Source organism: Microcaecilia unicolor, chromosome 1 (genome assembly GCF_901765095.1).
Source record: "Microcaecilia unicolor chromosome 1, aMicUni1.1, whole genome shotgun sequence".
NCBI lineage: Eukaryota > Metazoa > Chordata > Amphibia > Gymnophiona > Siphonopidae > Microcaecilia > Microcaecilia unicolor.
This window is the reverse complement of record NC_044031.1, coordinates 348,605,109-348,626,545: the sequence shown is the minus strand read 5'-3', so window position 1 is coordinate 348,626,545 and position 21,437 is coordinate 348,605,109. Positions and strand designations below refer to the sequence as shown.

General features: G+C 47.9%; 2 protein-coding genes across 2 annotated transcripts in view; both read left to right on the top strand.

The window, feature by feature from the left end:
* Nucleotides 1-530, top strand: part of LOC115474088 (polycystic kidney disease protein 1-like 1) — a 151,787-nt gene extending 151,257 nt beyond the window's left edge. Inside the window, exon 4 of the mRNA XM_030209418.1 lies at nt 442-530. Coding sequence (XP_030065278.1) covers nt 442-511 — 70 coding nt within the window. The 3' untranslated portion in view covers nt 512-530. The remainder of the gene's footprint in view (nt 1-441) is intronic.
* The window catches only part of LOC115474075 (polycystic kidney disease protein 1-like 1), an 889,490-nt gene continuing 868,568 nt past the window's right edge, over nt 516-21,437 (top strand). The window contains exons 1-2 of the mRNA XM_030209391.1: nt 516-637; nt 11,170-11,226. Coding sequence (XP_030065251.1) covers nt 11,176-11,226 — 51 coding nt within the window. The 5' untranslated portion in view covers nt 516-637; nt 11,170-11,175. The remainder of the gene's footprint in view (nt 638-11,169; nt 11,227-21,437) is intronic.

The window sequence follows — 21,437 nt, the reverse complement described above, 5'->3', positions numbered from 1 at the left end:
TGTGTGCTTAAATAAACCCAAGATATCTATGCATGAGAAACAGTGGCAAAAGTAGTAACTTGAGATGTTGCTGTGAACTTGTGATCTGGTTTGGTCGTTCTTGAAACAGGATACTGGGCTTGATAGAGGTTTTGCTTGATCCAATGTTCCTGTATTCCCATGTAAATATATGCAGTAAAATTGATGAGTAATTTTTGAAGTGAAAGTGTGTGTATACTCTCATTTTGACAATTCACTTGTAATCTGTACAAAGGAAAGTATACATGCTCTTTAAGCATCCACATGGTAATGACATTATCTCCTTCATGAATAAATCCCTTGTTGTTTTATAGATTTCTTCTGAAATGCTGTTTGATGTTACACTATAATCCTCCTCTGCATCATTAAAAATATTTCTGACTGTAAAATAACAGATAAATCTATCCTTTTTTTTTTTTACAGGCAGCTCACAAGCTTGAGAAATCTTTCAACACTTTTACTAATGGGAAGCCGTATTGAGATCAGAAATTAACATCACTTTGCTTACCAAAGTTCTAAATCGTTGTACGCTGAATACAGTGGAAGAGTGTATGAGCTGCAGTTGCAAGCCAGAAACGCATTAATTTCTTCAGTTTGCAGTTTGTCTGTCCAGGATCAGGTATTCTTCTTGCATAGGTTAGCGATTTGTTTTGAGCAAATCACTTGTTGAAATTTCACAAATCTCAGTGCCTCACCTGTGAGCTGGCTGAGTGAAGCCTATTATCATTCAAGATGGTGAATGGAGCACATATGGCCAGACAATTTATAAATGGCGCCTAACTTTCAGTGCTGTGTTTAGAATAGTGCTTAGCATGTTATTTTTTTGGCACTGATTTATTTGGTGCTATGTATAGAATTTGGTCCTAAATATGGTATTTATTTAAAATCATGGCCAGCAATTAAATCTGCTAACTACTACCACTAAATATTAACCCCATAGATACCCCCTAGGCTCCTACCTGCTAAATGACCTGTCCACAGCCTACGCACGCAGAGTTTTAGTGTTCTAGACAAAAAATGTGTACTTGTAAAATTCTCTTATAAGCAAAACTGTGCTATTATAATAATTTTAGGTGCAGCTACCCAGAACATGGACTTGTGCACACACTCCTGAGATGATCATCTTTTCCATTCCAGAGTTTAGTATCCCTTTGGACTGGTGCTGGTGCTCCCTGTCATCCCAAGGGCCCTTGTACCAATTTCTCCAAATGCTTAAACCATTCCTCTTTACTTCTTTTGCCTTTCTTCCTCCAAACTCCTCTGGACCTCCTCTCTCCTTTTGTCTGTCCACACAGTTTGGATACCTTTGGATAAGCATTTGATCCATGCTTCTCGTCCCTCCTGTGCAGATCTTCATTCCATCTCGAGCACGAATCAGGAACCTCTCCCCATTAAGACAGAATTGTAGTGAGAGGTTTACTTCCTCAGAACTGGGATACTCTCCATATCCCTGTTGGATCTCTTAGATCAGGAACAGCCACTTATAGGAAATGCAGACGTGCCACTACAAGGGCTTTACTGTGTGGCCTTTAAAATCCATTTCAGGAATTTAAAGACAGGAAGCTTGCTACCTCCCTCTTGAGCTTTCTTCTATGTCTGATGAAACTAGGGGCAGGAGAGTGGGTTTCTGCCTCTTCCGAACACCAGCAGCTAACAGACCCCCAAAATATTCTCAGGCTTCCCCGACAAATGCCCTGGGTTCTAGAAGGGAGTGCTTTAGCAAATGGTTCAGTCCACTCACTACACTGACAACCATGATACTTCCTCCACTTGGTATATTCCTTAATAAAGGATCTATATGTCCCATTACATATTGTAACCAGGCGCCTCTCTTGTGCAGCCAAGGATAGAACAATCTCCTCCAGCCACAGGCTCCCGGCACAATGAAGAAATAGATGTCCACCAGTAACTTCAATCTTAAGGACTTTTATTCCATGCAGGTTTCTAGTACACAGTTCCAACAGCAGCATAGCACATACCAGGATTCAATACAGGCTTACAGGCTGCAGTCTGGGCTCTTTATTCAGTGCACAATAAACCAGGGCCGCCGAGAGGGGGGGACAGGGGGGGACAAAATTCCCCGGGCCTGGGCCTCCAGGGGGGGCCCGGCGCCGGAGTCCCACCCCGCCCTCCGTCATCAGGACCTCGCACCTCCTGGGCCCTGTGGTGCTTCCTTCCTCGTTGCGACGCTCTCAGCTTCATTTTTCCCAGCCGCCCTGCATTTAAAAAGTTGCAGCGGCGGCGAAAACGCAGGCTCGCCTCTTCTTTAAGCCCCTCCCCTTCTCTTTCAGCGTGCACTGATGCAATTTCTGGTTTCCGCGAAGGCGGCAAAGTGCACGCTGAGAGAGAAGGGGAAGGGCTTAAAGAAGAGGCGAGCCTGCGTTTTCGCCGCCGCTGCAACTTTAAATGCAGGGCGGCTGGCCTGGAAGGAAGGAAGGGCTGTCCCTCGTTCTCTTCATTTGTGGGTAGCATTTTTTATTTATTCTCACTTATATTTTCAAATGTGCCGGCTTGTGCAGCATAGGAACGTACACAGGGGAAGTATAATAACGGAATAACTTTTGGTAGTAATTTGTCATTTGGAGGGGTTGTTTATAGGGACTCCCTAGCACATGTGTATTCGTGCAGACATTTTTTTTTTCTCCTGGTAAAGGGTCACTAAAACAGACATCATTATGAGAATCAGGTGCTCAACACTTAGAGTTTTATCTGCTTATTTATGACACTTATGTGGTGGAAACCTGAGGGCATAGCTGGGGCTGGGAACTGAAACTCGGGGGAGGGGGGTGAAAAGGGGGGTAAGTTGGGGCAAGTCACTGGACATGGAGGGGAAGGGAGGGAGGACAGGGAGCAAAGGAGAATCACTGGAGATGAGTAGGGAGGGCAGGGGAGCGAGGAGAGTTGCGATGGATGGAGGGGAGGGTAGGAGAAATGCTGGACATGGAAGTGAGGGAAGACAGGAAGGAGATGCACATGGATGGAGGGGAGAGGAGAAATTCTGGATATGGATGGAGGAGAGGGGAGAGTTGAAATACTGGATATGGATGCAGGGGAGGGAAGAGAGGACATGAGATGAACATGGATGGAGGGGAGGAGAGAGAGGATAAATGCTGGACATGGATGGAGGAGAGGGAAGAGAGAGGAAGGAGATGCATCCTGACGGAAATGAGGGAAAGGGAAAAGAGGAGAAAAACTGCACATGGCTGGAGAAAATAGGCAAAAGCTGGATCCACTCTATACCTACCTCTTCCAGTCAAGTCCGCGGAGGACCCAGCTTTTACCTATGGATGTAGGGCAAGAAATGAAGAAGAAAGGAAGAAAGTAAAGAAATAAATGGAAAGGAAACCCTGGAAGTGGAGTTAAGGGAGCAGATAGAGAGCAACAGAATCAGAGACTGGGACCAACATGATCTGAAATACAGTCACAAGACAACAAAGGTAGAAAAAATCATTTTATTTTCATTTTAGTGTTTGGAATATGTCCAATTTGAGAATTTACATCTGCTGTCTTATTTTGCAATGTATAGCAATGTTCTGTTTTTCTGGTATTGTGCTGCATGCAGAATCTGTATGCTAATTTGGTTTCTGTCATTTTGGGTATACTGGGGAGGGGTGGGTGGGCTCTGAGAACTGGTCTGCACAGCTCCCTGCAGTTGCTAAGACCGGCCCTGTCCGTCGTCAACCGTCTGCCACCAGGCCGGGCCCCCTGCATTGAAATCACAGTGCCTCTCACCTCTGTGTGAAAGCGCTGCAGGCAGCAGCAGATCGCCTCCCTTCGGGCTTCCTTCCCTCTCTGTGTCCGGCCTCACGGAAGTTACGTCAGATGAGGGCAGGACACAGGAAGGGAAGGAGGCCCGAAGGAGGGAGGCAATCTGCTGCTGCTTGCAGTGCCTTCACATGGAGGTGAGAGGCACTGTGATTTCAATGCAGGGGCCCGCTGGTGCGCGGAGGGGGGACGGGTGGTGGGGGAGCGGTGGCGACCTCGGGGGGGGGGGGGGCCCAGGGTGGCCTTGTCCCGGGCCTCGCCCAGTCTCTCGGCGGCCCTACAATAAACAATAATTCAATTCCCCAGACAAACAGTTCTTTCAGTTCAGTCACCAAGCAGCATTTTCTACCTTCTATCCTCTTTACCTTCAGGAGAGTTCAATATTTTAGGGACTCCTTCTACCCAAGGGTTTTCCCCTGCATCAGCTTCCCAGTGAATTCAATACTTTTGGGAGTTCCTCGCACCCAAGGAATCTCAGCCTGCTTCAGTACTTTAGGGACCTCCCTGCCCAAGGATTTTCAGCCTGTAACTACCAGTACTTTAGGGACCTCCTTGCCCAAGGGTTTTCAGCCTGCAACTTCTTCTCTCCTTCTCTCGCCTGAACTGAACTGCTCTCCTGGGACTCCTTCCCCCCTGCCTAATCAATCCCTGGCTTCCACTACCACCACCAATCATTCCCCTTTCATTAGCTTCCCCACACCCATACCAGCTGAGTTGAGCATTAGACTAATGAGGAGCTCCTGCACACAGGGTTTCCTATCTCTCTTTCCCCCTAGTGGCAGCCAATCTACACCTCCTGTTAGCTTACACCCATGTCCTCCCTTATTGCAGCTAGGAGTCCAGTCCCGGTTTTCCATCTCTCCCCCTGGCTCCTTGCCTGCAATGCCTTCAGACTGAAGCTGCCTTAACCCAACTATCCTGGATGTGACTTTATCACATACCCCCCCCCCCCCCCACTTAAGAAATTGCGAGTCCCTTTGGGACCTTCCCAGGGATTCGCAATTCTAGACAGAACCCTTCGTCCTTTATTTTTACGCCTCCCTAGGCCTCGGCGTCTAATTTCTTCGCCCACTTTCCTGACCCATGGGTACACCCCCTTTACCACTAGGGGCTTCTGGCGTACTTTCCTCAGGCCTAATCCCCTTATCACCTCAGTGGAACTCCTAGTCCTACCCCTCTCATGGCTACAACCCTGGGCTGTACTTCGCCTACTAGGCCCTGATTGGTATTTGTGGGTTGTGTATAGGGTCCTAAGTCTCCTTTTCCCTGGGACTTTTAAGTGTCTCTAACTAACTACTAACTAACTAACATTTCTAAAGCGCTACTAGGGTTACGCAGTGCTGTACAATTTAAACATAGAAGGACAGTCCCTGCTTAAAGAGCTTACAATCTAAAAGACAAGAGAACAATCTAAAGACAAGTGAACAATCTAGAGGACGGGTGGATAGATTGGGGCATTCTATATTTCTCGAGCGGTTAGGCGCCGAAGGCAGCATTGAAGAGGTGAGTTTTAAGCAGAGATTTGAAGATGGGTAGGGAGGGGGCATGGCATATGGGTAAAGGAAGATTGTTCCAGGCATAGGGTGAGGCAAGGCAGAATGAGCGGAGCCTGGAGTTGGCAGTGGTGGAGAAGGGTACTGAGAGAAGGGCTTTGTCCTGTGAGCGGAGGTTATGGGCGGGAACATAGGGGGAGATGAGGGTGGAGAGGTAGTGAGGAGCCGCAGACTGAGTGCATTTGTCGGTAAGGAGGAGGAGCTTGAATTGTATGCGATATCTGATAGGAAGCCAATGAAGTGATTTGAGGAGAGGGGTGATATGAGTATATCGGTTTTGGCGGAATATAAGACGTGCAGCAGCATTCTGAACGGATTGAAGGGGGGATAGATGGCTGAGTGGGAGGCCGGTGAGGAGTAAATTGCAGTAATCAAGGTGAGAGATAATGAGAGAGTGGACGAGAGTTCTGGTGGTGTGCTCAGAGAGGAAAGGGCGAATTTTGCTGATGTTGAAGAGGAAGAAGCGACAGGTTTTGGCAGTCTGTTGGATATGCGCAGAGAAGGAGAGGGAGGAGTCGAAGATGACTCCGAGGTTGCGGGCAGATGGGATGGGAAGGATGAGGGTGTTATCAACTGAGATAGAGAGTGGAGGAAGAGGAGAAGTGGGTTTAGGAGGAAAGACGAGGAGCTCGGTCTTGGACATGTTCAGCTTCAGGTGGCGGTTGGACATCCATGATGCAATGTCGGATAAACAGGTCGATACCTTGGCCTGGGTCTCCGCGGTGATGTCAGGTGTGGAGAGGTATAGCTGGGTGTCATCAGCATAAAGATGATACTGAAAACCATGAGACGAGATCAGCGAGCCCAGGGAAGAGGTGTAGATTGAGAAGAGAAGGGGTCCAAGGACAGATCCCTGGGGAACTCCAACAGATAGTGGGATGGGAGTGGAGGAAGATCCATGGGAGTGTACCCTGAAGGTGCGGTGGGAGAGATAAGAGGAGAACCAGGAGAGGACAGGGCCTTGGAACCCAAAGAGGACAGCGTGGCAAGAAGTAAATCATGATTGACAGTGTCAAACGCGGCGGAAAGATCGAGGAGGATGAGGATGGAGTAGTGACCTCTGGATTTGGCCAGGAGCAGGTCATTGCAAACTTTAGAGAGTGCCGTTCTGTCGAGTGCAGAGGGTGAAAACGGATTGAAGTGGATCAAGGATGGCATGAGAGGAGAGAAAATCAAGGCAGCGGCTGTGAACGGCGCGCTCAAGTATTTTGGAAAGGAAGGGTAAAAGAGAGATGGGGCGGTAGTTGGAGGGGCAGGTAGGGTCAAGTGAAGGTTTTTTGAGGAGAGGTGTGACAACGGCGTGCTTGAAGGTGTCAGGGAAAGTTGCAGTGGAGAGAGAGAGAGGTTGAGGATGCGACAGATGGAGGGGTGACAGTATGGGAGATGGTGTTGAGTAGGTTGGTGGGGATGGGATCAGAGGAACAGGTGGTGCATTTCGAGGAGGAAAGAAGGCGGGAAGTTTCATCCTCGGTGATCTCAGGAAAAGAGGAGAAAGAGACCTGGGTAGGTTGGTTGAGGAAGAGGGTTAAAGGGTGAAGAGGAGGTGGTGGCTTGGTCGTGAACTCAAGGTTGATCTTTTGCACTTTGTCGCGGAAATAGTCGGCCAGTGATTGAGAGGAGAGAGAAGGGGGAGTAGGAGCGGGGGGCACTTTTAGGAGGGAGTTAAGGGTGGTGAAGGATAACCACTCTTGGTACAAGGCTCCCCCAGCCTCTGGGTGATCTAGCCTCCCCCTGGCACCCTCCCTGAGCCGGTGTCCCCTGCCTAGGAGCTCTTTCCTCACCTGGGCCCTAGGATCAACATTTTCTTCTGAGGCCTGAGCCTTTCCCTCCATTGGGTAGCCTCTTCCCTTTCCTGCTTGCCCTTCTGGGGTTTCTCAAATTCCTTAACCTTTACACTACCTCTTTCTGGGGTTTTAACAGTGCCCTTCTGACTCTCCCTATCCTGATCATTACTCAGGGATAGGAGTTTACTTACTTTAACCCCTCCTGGGTCCTTCTTTCCCTCAAGCTTTTTCTGGAGGTCCACAATGCAGGCCTGGGCTTCCTGAAGCTCTTTTAGTCTTCCCTGCCCCTCCTGGAAGAGGACATCTACCGCTAGGGTCAACACCCTGCACCTCTCCTCCAGGGCCTCCCTGCAGTTTTCTGCCCTTTCTGTGGTTTCCTTGGCCTGCAGCCTCTCAACAGCCCACTCAGCTGCCCCCTGAGCTTGAACCTGTTGCAACTCCTTTATCTGAGTTTCCAACTCAAGGTTCCTCTGAGTAAGGTATCCTACCCTTTCCTGGGCTGCCTGCATCTCCACCAATAACCCCTCTATCCTTTGGGTGTATCCCTTGTGCAGGTCTTCTATCTGGATTACCTTCTCCCTATTAAGCTCACTCAGGCCCCTGGCCTCAGCTTGGGTCTGCAACAATGCCACAGTTAACTGAGCCACCACTTCAGTACATCCCTGCTGCACTTCCCTCAGCGGGCTTTCCTGTTGGCCCTTCAATTCTCCCAGCCCAGCCTTTACCTGGGTTAAAATCCCCCTCAGCTCTCCTATAGCTGTTTGCTGTAGTTTACCCTTCTCCTTAACACTTTCCTGCCTTTTGGCCAACTCCATCTCCTTCTGCTTCACCTCCTGCTTGGCTTCTTCTAATTCTGCCCTTACAGAGGTGACAAGCTTATTCTCCCTTTGCTCCTGGAGTAGAATCAAGGTTTGCTGTTCCCTTATACTTTCCCTTAGGGCCTCTTGCTCTTTATGCCACTCCTGGCGAGCATTCTGGAACTCAGCTTTAACTAGGTTTACCCTCTGCTCCTGGTCTTGTTGCAACTTGTCTGTGAGGTCCCTTATCTCCTGCTCATGTGTGGACTGCAGCTTTGCTAATTGGGTCTCAGTTTTGGCTTGGGTCCCTTCCAGGGTAGCTGTAAGATGGACTACTTCTGCTTCCTTTTCTTCCCTTAGCCTACCTTCTGTGCGCAGCTCAGCCCTAACCGTGGCTAGCAGTGCCTCACAGCCTTCCTTCTGCTTAAGGGACTCTGCCAGTTTGGCCTCTAAGGCATGCACTGAAGCAGCCATTTCTTTCTTACAAGCTGCCTCAAATAGGACCCATCTTTGCTCATTCTCCCTTAGACTATTCTCCATTACCTTATGGGACTCCTCTTGCTGCTGTATATTGCCCACTAAAGTTACCATCAGTCCCTCATTAAGTTCCAGGACCTCCTTCTGACGTTGCTCAGGGTGCCTATAGAGTTTCCCCGGTTTACCTAGGGCCTGTAACTCCCATTCTACCTGCCAGATGCTTTCTTTTAGGGATGTCAACAGCAGGTTCTCATTCTCCTTTTGGGCTTCCTCTTGGAGTTTCCTATCCAACTCCAGGCTATCTTTGGGAAATTCCCTTAACCCCATTTCCAGGGTGATAGGTTTACTACCTTCTACTCCCTGGGTTTCCCAGTATTTCTCCCTTGGGGCAACTCTCCCTGGCTCCCCACCACATGGAAATACTGGCAGTTCCTCACTGTAGCATGGGCAGCCTACTTTATGTTCAGCTGTCTCACCCCCCCTGCTCACAGTGTACATTGACTTCCCCTACACCATCAGGACTACGTTTTATCCTGTCACCTGGGAAGTCCTCACCTGGGCCTACCCCCCCTTTCACGTTCCTAGAGGGTTTACCCTTTTTGTCAGGACTACCACTATCCTGCAACTGGGGTTTTCCTTCCTTGTCCAGGCACCCCTCCTCCCTCTTGGTACTTTTCAGGTTTGTGGCCTCCCCTCTCCCTGGGACATTGGGTGCTTTCCCTGCAGCGGGTTCCTCCTGACCCTCTTCCCTGCAGACACCTCTTTCCCCTTGGGTTCCCGGCTTAACCATGAAGTCTGCCCCCGAGGAATGGGTCACCTCCGGCCTCCCATGGCCTTTGGGCTTCCTCTTCCCTGCCATGTCACTTAACCCCCCCCCCCCCCCCCCAACTGACTGTAGGATTACCTATATCCTCCCAGTTCATCCTCTGAACTGAATACTTCCAGACACCACTCTCCAACATGGCCTATTTCCCCACATTGGTAACACACTGGCTCAACCTTCTTTCTCCTCCTTGGGGTCCCGTCTTCCCTAGACACCCCTTCAAGCTTAAGCATAATCCCACCAGTCTTTAGACAAAGTCCTTCTCCAAGTGTCAGAACCTGGATCATGGTGTCCATCCCTGCCATGTCCATTCCTTCTGCGGGTGACTTGGGCTCCGGCCCCTTGGGCCTCTGGACTTTTCTTTCCGGTCTGACCCATCTCGGCCTTCCCATGGCTCCGGCTCCTCCTTGACCATCCGATGGGATGCAGCCTGCAACAAAAGAGAAGAATCCAAGTGCGGACTGCCTGTTTCCCCAGTCCTACACTTGCGCTACTTCTTAGCCTCGTACCCGAATCTCCACAAGAACAAGCCTTTCTATCCTTTACATGAACTGCTCTTCTCAGCTTACTGGATCCTCCCTCGCCTCCCCCTAGGTACCCTTTACCTGGGTAGGCGAGTAATGCGCCTTCATCAGCGTTGGCCCCCTCGACGGGCTTCAAGAACCTCCAGGACACCACCACCTTCACCCTGTAAAGCCCCCCCCAAAAAGAAAGAGACCCAAGTGCGATATCTTTACACTGGTCCCCCTTTCAAGCCAGCCCGGTCCACTCCTGGTCTTCCCCACTTCTCTTTATCCAGCCTTGGCCCCCCTAGGTACCTCTTACCTGAGGCATCCAGGATTTAAGCATTCAGGCCACCATGACCAGACTCTCTGGCTTGCATGGATCCATGTTCAGTCCCATCTGGGAAAGTGCCATTTGTAACCAGGCGCCTCTCTTGTGCAGCCAAGGATAGAACAATCTCCTCTAGCCACAGGCTCCCGGCACAAAGAAGAAATAGATGTCCACCAGTAACTTCAATCTTAAGGACTTTTATTCCATGCAGGTTTCTAGTACACAGTTCCAACAGCAGCATAGCACATACCAGGATTCAATACAGGCTTACAGGCTCCAGTCTGGGCTCTTTATTCAGTGCACAATAAACAATATTTCAATTCCCCAGACAAACAGTTCTTTCAGTTCAGTCACCAAGCAGCATTTTCTACCTTCTATCCTCTTTACCTTCAGGAGAGTTCAATATTTTAGGGACTCCTTCTACCCAAGGGTTTTCCCCTGCATCAGCTTCCCAGTGAATTCAATACTTTTGGGACTTCCTCTCACCCAAGGAATCTCAGCCTGCTTCAGTACTTTAGGGACCTCCCTGCCCAAGGATTTTCAGCCTGTAACTACCAGTACTTTAGGGACCTCCTTGCCCAAGGGTTTTCAGCCTGCAACTTCTTCTCTCCTTCTGCTTCTCTCTCCTGAACTGAACTGCTCTCCTGGGACTCCTTCCCCCCTGCCTAATCAATCCCTGGCTTCCACTACCACCACCAATCATTCCCCTTTCATTAGCTTCCCCACACCCATACCAGCTGAGTTGAGTATTAGACTAATGAGGAGCTCCTGCACACAGGGTTTCCTATCTCTCTTCCCCCCTAGTGGCAGCCAATCTACACCTCCTGTTAGCTTATACCCATGTCCTCCCTTATTGCAGCTAGGAGTCCAGTCCGGGTTTTCCATCTCACCCCCTGGCTCCTTGCCTGCAATGCCTTCTGGGACTTGTAGTTCAGACTGAAGCTGCCTTAACCCAACTATCCTGGATGTGACTTTATCACAATATATATAAGCAAAGTCCATGCAGATGAGTTTCAGTACTAGTGCTGTGTAGTACCTGTACAGGAAGGAACATTGTAAAGTGGAAGATAGCTAAATAATGAATTTCACATTCATAACCTGTTTTGTTTGTGTTGTAGGAAGAAATGACTGATGTTATTGTAATGCTGACTGATCTCATGAATTTTACCAGACAGGTAAACTGATTTGTCTGAGAAGTCACCAAGCTATGCATATAAAATACTTGTTAGATCAGGACTAGGGATAAATGCTTACAATTTTTTCTAATTCCAGCTCTTCAGCATGCTACATGAAGTTACCCAGGAGAAAAGCAAAGAGTCCTTAGATTAATACCTGCTACCTTAATCGAGTATCCTTGATGGAGAGAGCAAGTGTGTGTGTGTTTCTCAGAAACAGAGAGAGAGGGGATATCCAGGTCGGACATCTCAAATTCTGCTAGTATTTTAGAACAGGATCTGCTGATGTAAAACCTGTTTTAAGATAAATCGAGGAATGGACATTTATGTGAAGGTCGATTTTAGGACCTTAACAGGCTTATTTTCGAAAGAGAAGGGTGCCCATCTTTCAACACAAATCGGGAGATAGGCGTCCTTCTCCCAGGGTCGCCCAAATCGGCATAATCGAAAGCCGATTTTGGGCATCCTCAACTGCTTTCTGTCGCGGGGACAACCAAAGTTCACGGGGGCGTGTTGGAAGCGTAGCGAAGGTGGGACTGGTGCATGCCTAACACATGGGCATCCTCGACTGATAATGGAAAAAAAGGGCATCCCTGACCAGCACTTGGGCGACTTTACTTGGTCCATTTTTTGTTACGACCAAGCCTCAAAAAGGTGCCCGAACTGACCAGATGACCACCAGAGGGAATCGGGGATGACCTCCCCTTACTCCCCCAGTGGTCACCAACTCCCTTCTTAAATATTTTTTGCCAGCCTCTATGCCAGCCTCAAATGTCATACCCAGCTCCATGACAGCAGTATGCAGGTCTCTGGAGCAGTTTTAATGGGTGCAGTGCACTTCAGGCAGGCGTACCCAGGCCCCCCCACCCCACCTGTTACACTTGTGGTGGTAAATGTGAACCCTTCAAAACCCACCCGAAACCCACTGTACCCACATGTAGGTGCCCCCTTCACCCCTTAGGGCTATGGTAGTGGTGTACAGTTGTGGGGAGTGGGTTTTGGGGGGGCTCAGCACACAAGGTAAGGGAGCTATGCACCTGGGAGCAATTTCTGAAGTCCACTGCAGTGCCCCCTAGGGTGCTCGGTTGGTGTCCTGGCATGTCAGAGGGACCAGTGCACTATGAATAGTGGCTCCTCCCACAACCAAATGGCTTGCATTTGGTCGTTTCTGAGATGGGCATCCTTGGTTTCCATTATCGCCGAAAATCAGGGATGACCATCTCTAAGGTCGACCTAAATTTGCTGATTTGATCGTCACCGACCGTATTATCGAAATGAAAGATGGACGCCCATCTTGTTTCGATAATATGGGTTTCCCAGCTCCTTTGCCGGGACGTCCTGCGAGGATGTCCTCAGGAAAACTTGGGCACCCCTTTCGATTATGCCCCTCCACATGTCTAAAATATTTTTAATTCACTTTCACTTTATATTTTTGTAAAAAAGTAATTTTTAGAAAGAGCAGGCAGCCTCCCTCATGTGCCGTATATACTGCATCAGAACGGAGGCTCCTTAAGGAGTTTCTTAAGCACAAACACAAAGGCACAAAGCTTGCTTTTCTTGAAGGCAAGACGCTGGGATGATGCGCACTAAGCACAAATTCTATATGCGTGCACAATTGCCATTATAAAATACTAGTGTAAATTCATATTTACGAGCCTAACGTTAGGCACGAATGCTTGTGCTAGCTCAATGGCAGGTGTGAATGCTTGTGCCTAGATGGTAGCAGTTCTGTAAGCAAGTGCTGGGCATAGAAAGATAGACAATGATGGCAGATAAAAGCCATATGGCCTATCCAGGCCACCTATCCATATCATCCGCTATCTCTTACTCCCCCTAAGAGATCCCACATGCTTGTCCCATGCTTTCTTTTTTTTTTCACTTTAAAAGATTTTTGTTTATTATACATGACACCATAACTAAAGCACAACTCACTCACATTTGCCCACGCAGGGGCTCATAGGTCCTGAACTACTACCTTACTACATCACAAACCCCCACCCCCTCCCTACTGTACCCACTGCAACAAATAGCAAAATCTCCACAGCAACAACAATCCCTGCCCAACTCAACCTTGTACCCCCAAAATACACCCTCCCCCTCCCCTCTAAACATCCCTAACCCCTTCTCAACATGAGTTCACCCCATGGTTCTTTAGGGCAAGTTCTCTCCCCTTCCCTCCCCACTCCCCCCCAACCCCCCCCCCCCCCATAACACTGCATTAACTTAAATACGTGCCAATCGCTGTTGTAGGCAAACCTATCTTTCCTTATGTCGCCCTGCCCCCTCTCTGCGGTAGGCTGTTAATCTCTCCATTTGCATTAACTGACCCAATTTACATTTCCAATCACTTATTGTCTGGGTATCTACCCTCTTCTAATACTGTGCTATGAGGCACTTAGCTGCTGCCAACCCCCAACGTAACCATTTCCGCTCCTCCCATGATTCCCTCTCATTGTGTAAACCCAAAAGGCACACCAAAGGGTTGCACACCAATGATGATCCAATTAACTTTACTAAGGCTTTCATAACATCTTGCCAAAAAGGTACCACCCCGCGGCATGTCCACCATATATGCATAAAGGAACCCCTCTGTGAACCACACCTCCAACAGAGATCCGATACACCAGGATACATCCTCCTCAATCTCTCCGGTGTGTAATACCATCTGGATAAAACTTTATATGCGTTTTCCTGCACCAGAACACATACTGAGGCTTTCCGCACCTCTCCACAAATAGCTTCCCACTCCTGGTCAGAAAAGCAGTAACTTAAATCCTCCTCCCAAGCCTCCTGAAAACCAAATGGCCTAGGATCATGGCCCCCCCAAAATTTATATATCACTGATATGGGTCTGGGAACATTCTTCAACAAGAGCCACACATTTTCCAAACTTTTCCTCTCCTGCGGATTCCCCCCTTTCCAACCCAAAGTCCCTACAAAATGTTGGACCTTTATATAAGAAAACTTGTCACCCCCTGACAAACTAAACTTGGAACATAACGTTTCAAAGCTCTTCACCCTCCCCCCCTGCAGTACCGCTCGGAAATTCACAATGCCCACATGCTCCCACCGCACCAAACTAGCATTTGCTCTCCCTCCCCCAGATCTTGGCTCCCACCTCAAAGGCGCCAGTGTCAACACCCCTTCAGACTGCCCTCATTTCCTCTTTACTCCTCCCCACACTTCCATCAGATGCCTCACATATGGGTTCTGTATCCCTGCCAATATCCCTCCCATACCTTCAGAAGTCCACAAATAAGAGCTCAGCGGCCTGTGCGGGCTTTATGAATGCTCCAACTGACTGGCAGGCTTAGTTGTCCCCCCCCCCCCCTCCCAGTCTAGTATCATCCTCAGCTGAGCTGCAAAATTGTACCATTCAAAGTTGGGTCTTCTGTACCCCCCCTCTCAGGATCACCCCATAACACCCGCCAAGCCAAACGAGGATGTCTGCCCTTCCATATAAACTGCGTCACCATACCCTGCAATTGCTTCAATATCCGTTTCAGAACTGCTACTGGTAGCACCTGAAACAAAAATAACAACCGAGGCAACACATTCATTTTCACCACTGCCATACGCCCCCACCAAGATAGCCACAATCCCTTCCATCGGGTCAACTCCCCTCTAATTTGATCTATTATCGTCCCATAATTAAGACTGTACACCCTACCCAAGTCCCTAGGAATCTGGATTCCCAGGTATCGAATATGGTGCCTAATCCACCTTAACGCAGACAACCCTCTCAATCTACTTTGTTCCCCATGCTGCAAAAAAATCTCCATTAGCTCACTCTTTTCCATATTAACTCTTAGACCAGCATATTTTTCAAATTCCTCCAAAATCCCCAACACCACAGATATTGTCCTCTCAGGGCCCACCACATATAGCAACACATCATCTGCAAATAATGCAATTCGATGTTCCATCCCCCCAACCTTAATACCCTTAAAATCTGGGTGCTGCCTTATCAATACCGCCAAAGGTTCCATATACAGAGCAAAAAGGAGTGGTGAGAAGGGGCAACCCTTTCTGGTCCCTCTACCTATAGGGAAGAAGGAAGTATAGCCCCCATTAATTTTAAGGTGCGCCCTCGGTGCTGTATACAACGCTGACAACCAAGCCCCAAAATTATCTCCCAAACCCATACGACTCATCACTGCTCGCAGAAACCCCCAGCTTACCCGATCAAAAGCCTTCTCCGCATCTATGGCCAACAACGCTGTACTATCCCGAGATCTTTGCGCCTCCCATACCATAAGTACATAAGCACATAAGAACCGCCATACTGGGAAAAGACCAAGGGTCCATCAAGCCCAGCATCCTGTCTCTGACAGCGGCCAATCCAGGCTTCAAGATCCCGGCAAACCCCCCCCCCCCCCCCCCCCCCCCCAAAAAAAAAACAAAAAACAAAATTAATAATGTTCAATGGACTTTTCACTCAGGAATCTGTACAAACCTCCTTTAAATTCCGTAAGGCCAGCTGCTGTCACTACATTCTCCGAGTTCCAGAGTCTAACTACACGCTGAGTAAAGAAAAACTTTCTCCTATTTGTTTTAAATCTACCATATTCTAGCTTCATCTTGTGTCCCCTGGTTTTGTTGTTGTTTGAAAGTGTAAACAAACGCTTCACATCTGTCCGCTCTAATCTGCTCATTATCTTGTAGACTTCTATCTTATCACCCCTCAGCCGCCTTTTCTCCAAGCTGAAGAGCCCTAACCTTCTCAGCCTTTCCTCATAGGGAAGTCGTTCCATTCCCTTTATCATTTTCGACACCCTTCTCTGCACCTTCTCTAATTCCTTTATATCTTTTTTGAGATGCGGCGACCAAAATTGAACACAATACTCGAGGTGCGGTCGCACTATGGAGCGATACAACAGCATTATGTTTAAATCATTTTTATTGAGGACAATGGATATGAACAGATACCTAACAAGTTATACGAAAACTATTTCCATCCTCACATTTCAAACTTTAACATTCCTTCTACCCCATCCCCTTTTCCTCTCCCCCCTTTTCCCTTCCCCCCCTTTCCCCCATTACTGTCTGTTTTTTAAGTCCATGCTTAACATCCTATAACATCCATATCTAAATGTTCAGTAAGTGGCTTCTGGCCGCCGGAGTCAGGGAATTCCAAAATGGGCTCCAACAACACTTCAGCTCCTCCCCTCTTACTGACGAGAGATTATTATTATTATTATTATTAACATTTGTATAGCGCTACCAGACGCACGCAGTGCTGAACCCCTGACCACGTATGTCCATCTTTTCCATCCGAAGGAGTACAATCATCTTTTTCACGGAGAGGGTGGTGGATGCTTGGAATGCCCTCCCACGGGAGGTGGTGGAGATGAAAACGGTAACGGAATTCAAACATGCGTGGGATAAACATAAAGGAATCCTGTGCAGAAGGAAGGGATCCTCAGGAGCTTAGCTTAGAATGGGTGGCAGAGCTGGTGGTTGGGAGGCGGGGCTAGTGCTGGGCAGACTTATACGGTCTGTGCCGGGGCTGGTGGTTGGGAGGCGGGACTAGTGCTGGGCACCAGCTCTTTCCCAGGCTTAGGCAGAACCGTTATCCCAGCCTCAGACATGGATTCTGGAAACCCATCACCCTCCCCCCCCCCCCCCCAAAACACTGTTCCCCACTCGCACTAACAGGTCCCCCACCTCCCCCACAAAACATTTATAAAATCTTGCCGAATATCCATCTAAGCCAGGCCCTATACCATTAGGGAGTCGTTTTATCACTCCTTGAACCTCCCCTAATCTAATGGGCTCCCCTAGCTGGGCTCTTTCAGGTTCAGCCAAACATGGTAAAGGAATCTGATCCAAAAACCAAACCATATCTACCATCTGTGGCTCCCCAGACGCACTATAAAGTTTCTGATAATATTCCACAAAACATTTTCCTATCTCAGAGTCAGTATAGTGCCACCCTCCACTCTCATCCCTCAGCTTTTGAATAAGGGAACTCCTTGTCACATCCTCAGATAATGGGCCAACATTGCACTGGATTTATTATCAAATTCAAAATATTGTTACTTCAGCTTAGTTCGCATAAAATCCACCTCTGCCATCTGTAATTGTGCTAATTCCCCTCTCAATTGTTTTAGATCTGCCCATACCTGCGCCTGAAGGGTTCCTTTTGTGCATCTGCTCTAAATACAATAACCTCTTTTGTAAGGTCAATGAAAGCTGGCCTCTTTCCCTTTTCTTACGTGCCCCCCACTTAATCAAAACTCCCCTCACCACTACCTTCAGCGAATCCCATTGCACCCCATCCTTAACTTCCCCATTATCATTAAACCGACGAAATTCCTGAATAGTACTTTGAATATCCTCCTGCACTTTTTCATCCCCAAGTAAGGATTCATTGAGTCTCCACACTCCCTGTCCCCTGCATTGGCCTAACCCAAGTAATTGAATCCACATTGACGCATGATCAGAAACACAAATGGTCTCTATCTCAGCAGCCCCCACCATATGCCATCCATTGTGATGCACCCAGAACCCATTTTTCCGGCAGTACGTCTGAGCTGCATGTGAGTAAAAGGTGTAATCCCGCTGTACCCCATGCATCAACCTCCAACAATCCACCACTTCCAACCACTTCAAAAATTGATGCAGTGCCTTTCTACCAGGAGCACTCTGCTGGCCTCCTCCTGTCGAATGATCTAATCTTGCATCTGGGGCGATATTAAAATCCCCTCCCACCACAACCTGCCCTTTCACAAATCCCGAGATTTCTTCACGTAGCTTATGAAAAAATGCCCTCTGTCCTACATTCGGAGCAAAAATGTTAATCAATGTCAACTCCTTCCCCTGCATCCGCCCTCTAAGACCCACACAACATCCACTAGTATCTCGAAACACTTCCTTAATCACAAGTCCACAAGTTTGCCTGATCAGAATAGCCACTCCCCCTATCTATTTTGGTCCCTTACCCTGATGTACCACTACCTCCCTAAAAGGCCTACGACGCAGCAAGTGAGTGTCCCTTGGCCTTAAATGTGTTTCCTTCAAAAACGTTACATCCCACTTCAACCTACATAACTACTATGTTTCTCCTGATTATTTAACCCATTCACATTCCATGTGCCCACCAACAATGCATCACCCTTCTCCCCCCCCCCCCCCCCCCACACCTCCCCTCCCTCCCCCCTCCCCATGTCTCTTCACATCTCCCACAAACTTTCTCTGCCCTCCCCCTGCCCCCAACCCACTCTCTTCTGCTCCCTCTCATCCCCGTCCCCTCCCCCATCCTCCCCTACCCTCCCATTCCCTGTAACTGATCTCTTTAAGAGAGAATCAGCCAGCACCTTAGAGATCCACACACTCTCCTGTGCATTGTTGGTGGGCACATGGAATGTGAATGGGTTAAATAATCAGGGGAAACATAGTAGTTAGGTAGGTTGAAGTGGGATGTAACGTTTTTGAAGTCTATATATGGAGCAAAAAAATTGTCACCGAAAAAACCTGAGCTTAGCTCTGTTTTATAAACCTGACATTAACCCCCCTGTTTACTAAGCCAGGCTGGTGGCTGCCATGCACTAATGCATGGCAGCTACCAGTGCGGCTTAGTAAACAGGGGGAAATGGGCTCTATTGGTATTGCCACGCAGCTTAGTAAACAGGGGGGAAAGTTAGGCATGGTTTATAGAATATGCGTAGCAATTGTTCCTGTGACTAAAATTTAGGCACAACCATTTACGCCAACTAAAACGGAGTAAATGGGGTAAGTTAGGTAACTTAGGTGAGGATCACGCATATTCTATAACGGTGTGTACAATTTTTAAGAATGCTCATGACCTGCCCATGCCCCTCCCATGCTCACTCCCCCTTTTGAGATTCACAGAATATGTTTAAAAAGACCTGCGTAAATTCTAATTAGTGTCAATAATACTTTCTGAGTAAAAAGTAAAAGTACCCTAACTACAGTGAATGCATTTTTATCCCTGCAATTTTATTGGTCTACAATTCAATCTACTTCACTTTTAGTAAAACTAAATTTTAAAAATGACTGTCACTCGTGTGAGTGTGCTTGTGAGTCATTAATCCACCACAGCTAAAAAGGTGAGTCATTAATCCACCACATCTAAAAAGGTGTTCAACACTGCACTCACAGTGATAAAAAAAAATTCCTTCAAATTAAGCCAGGCTGCAATATTACTGATGCCTTTTAACTGGGTCTGCAGGTATTGATCAAAGGAATCTCTGTCTGAAACACTTGACTTTCTTATAGCAAAGAATGCTTTATCCTCATCGTTGTCATTATCATCTACATTAGTAGTAGTGGTAAGTCATCTCTTACATCTTTATGTTTGTCTTCATTATCATTGTCATTGTCAATAACAGAGAATGCTTTCACAAAGTTGAAATCATTGTCTGTTGTCCTAACTGTTTTTTGTCTGATAGCAAACTCTGAATATCTTCAAGAACTGACACAAGAGTGTCAAACATATGGAAACTCTTCAGTCTTAAGGTCAGACAAGCAGACTATCAATCCAGGGTACAGTCACCCCAATGTAAAATTTTCCATGGGATGTCGAGCAGTCTGTTGTGATAGAGACATGACTAAACTCATCACTGTTCTATTTTGCTGGAGACTAGTAACCATGTCAACAAGCACAGCCAACTCTACTGTTCTCATAGACTGTCTTCCCTGAATACCAAAATTTAAGATGAAATGATCCACTGTTTATGTGACGAGGTTTGCAATAGCAAAATCCTGTTCCAGGTTTTGCTGTTTCATTTGGTTTACTGAGGGAATCATCATTTAGGTCTCTCTGCCACTTTTTACTTTTAATTGCAAGCAGGGCCGGCGTTAGGGATGGGCAAACAGGGCAATTGCCCTGGGCCTCCATGTCACTGGGGACCCCAAACCTGCCTAAAATTGAAAGAGGGACAATCTGCCCTGGGCTGCATCATGTCTAGCACCGGCCCTGATTGCAAGCATCAGAAGTAACTAGGTAAAAGGAGTAAAAATTGGTAAAATTACTTCGGTAGAAAGTAACAAATGTTATCCTGTACTTCTTTACAAGTTAAAGTAACAAAACTTTTACTTAAGTACTGTAACTAGTTACATTTACTTAGGGGCCCTTTTACAAAGACATGTTAGACGCAAAGCTTGTGCAGCGCATGCTTAAATGAGACTACTGCCAGGCTACCATGTCCCCTGGTGGTAATTTTAGATTTAGCACGCGCCCATAATGCCTGGATAATTTATTTATTTATTTCCTACCACGCCCGTCATTTCCAGCGGTAATCGGCAGTTGGTGCACGCTGACCGGTCAGTGCATGTGTAGCGCATGAGCCCTTACCGCTAGATCAATGGGTGGCGTTAAGGGCTTAGGTCAGTTTTGGATCCACGCCGGTTTCAGTTTTACCTCATGGCCTTTTCTCGTCCCATTAAAAAAAAGCCCTTTTGTGCAGACACAGTAAAAACTGGCCCGGTACGCACCCAATACATGTGCCTACACTACCGCAGGTCACTTTTTACCGCTGCTTAGTAAAAGGACCTGTCAGTTGTGGGAAAGATATTCAGGTTGACTTAATGGGTATTCAGCTCTGCCCCCCCCCCCCCCCCCCCCCCCCCCCCCCGCAAAGTTTAGTCTTGAGAAATTTTTCACTCGTCTGAATTTTGTGGACTAAGGACTTTGCAGAGAAATAGGAAGGATGTAAGGATGATATTCTGAATAAGAGTGAATACAGTAAAACCTTGGTTTTCATCGGTAATCCGTCCGAAAACAATCGGCAGAATCCGAAACCAACGAAAACCGAGGCAATAAGAAAGTACAGTACAATAATCAACAGACTTTCCCAGGATGTGCTGCACAATTCAAAAATCACCGTCAGTGAGCACCCAGCTCTGGGCCCTGGCCGCCATTGTCTACAGGCCCGGGAGCTGACAGGGGTGAGCGTCCACACCCTGACCCTCCCGATTACCGAGCGGAGGCGATCTCCCCCTGCTCATCTTGCTGAGCTCGATGGGTGGGCAGCGGCGCTAAAGCAGCTAGTGTTGCCGGCTTCTCTGTCCTTTGGCGCATGCGTGTCCGACAGCAGCAGCTCTCCTCTCAAAGCACGCACAAAAGCTGGTGGCTCCCCCCACCTCCTATACTATTAGTGGCGTAGATAGCGCCCAAGCAGCGCCGAATGGAAAAGTAACCCCCTGTTCATCAGGACCGATTTTGAAGTTGCAGCGGCAGCAGTTAC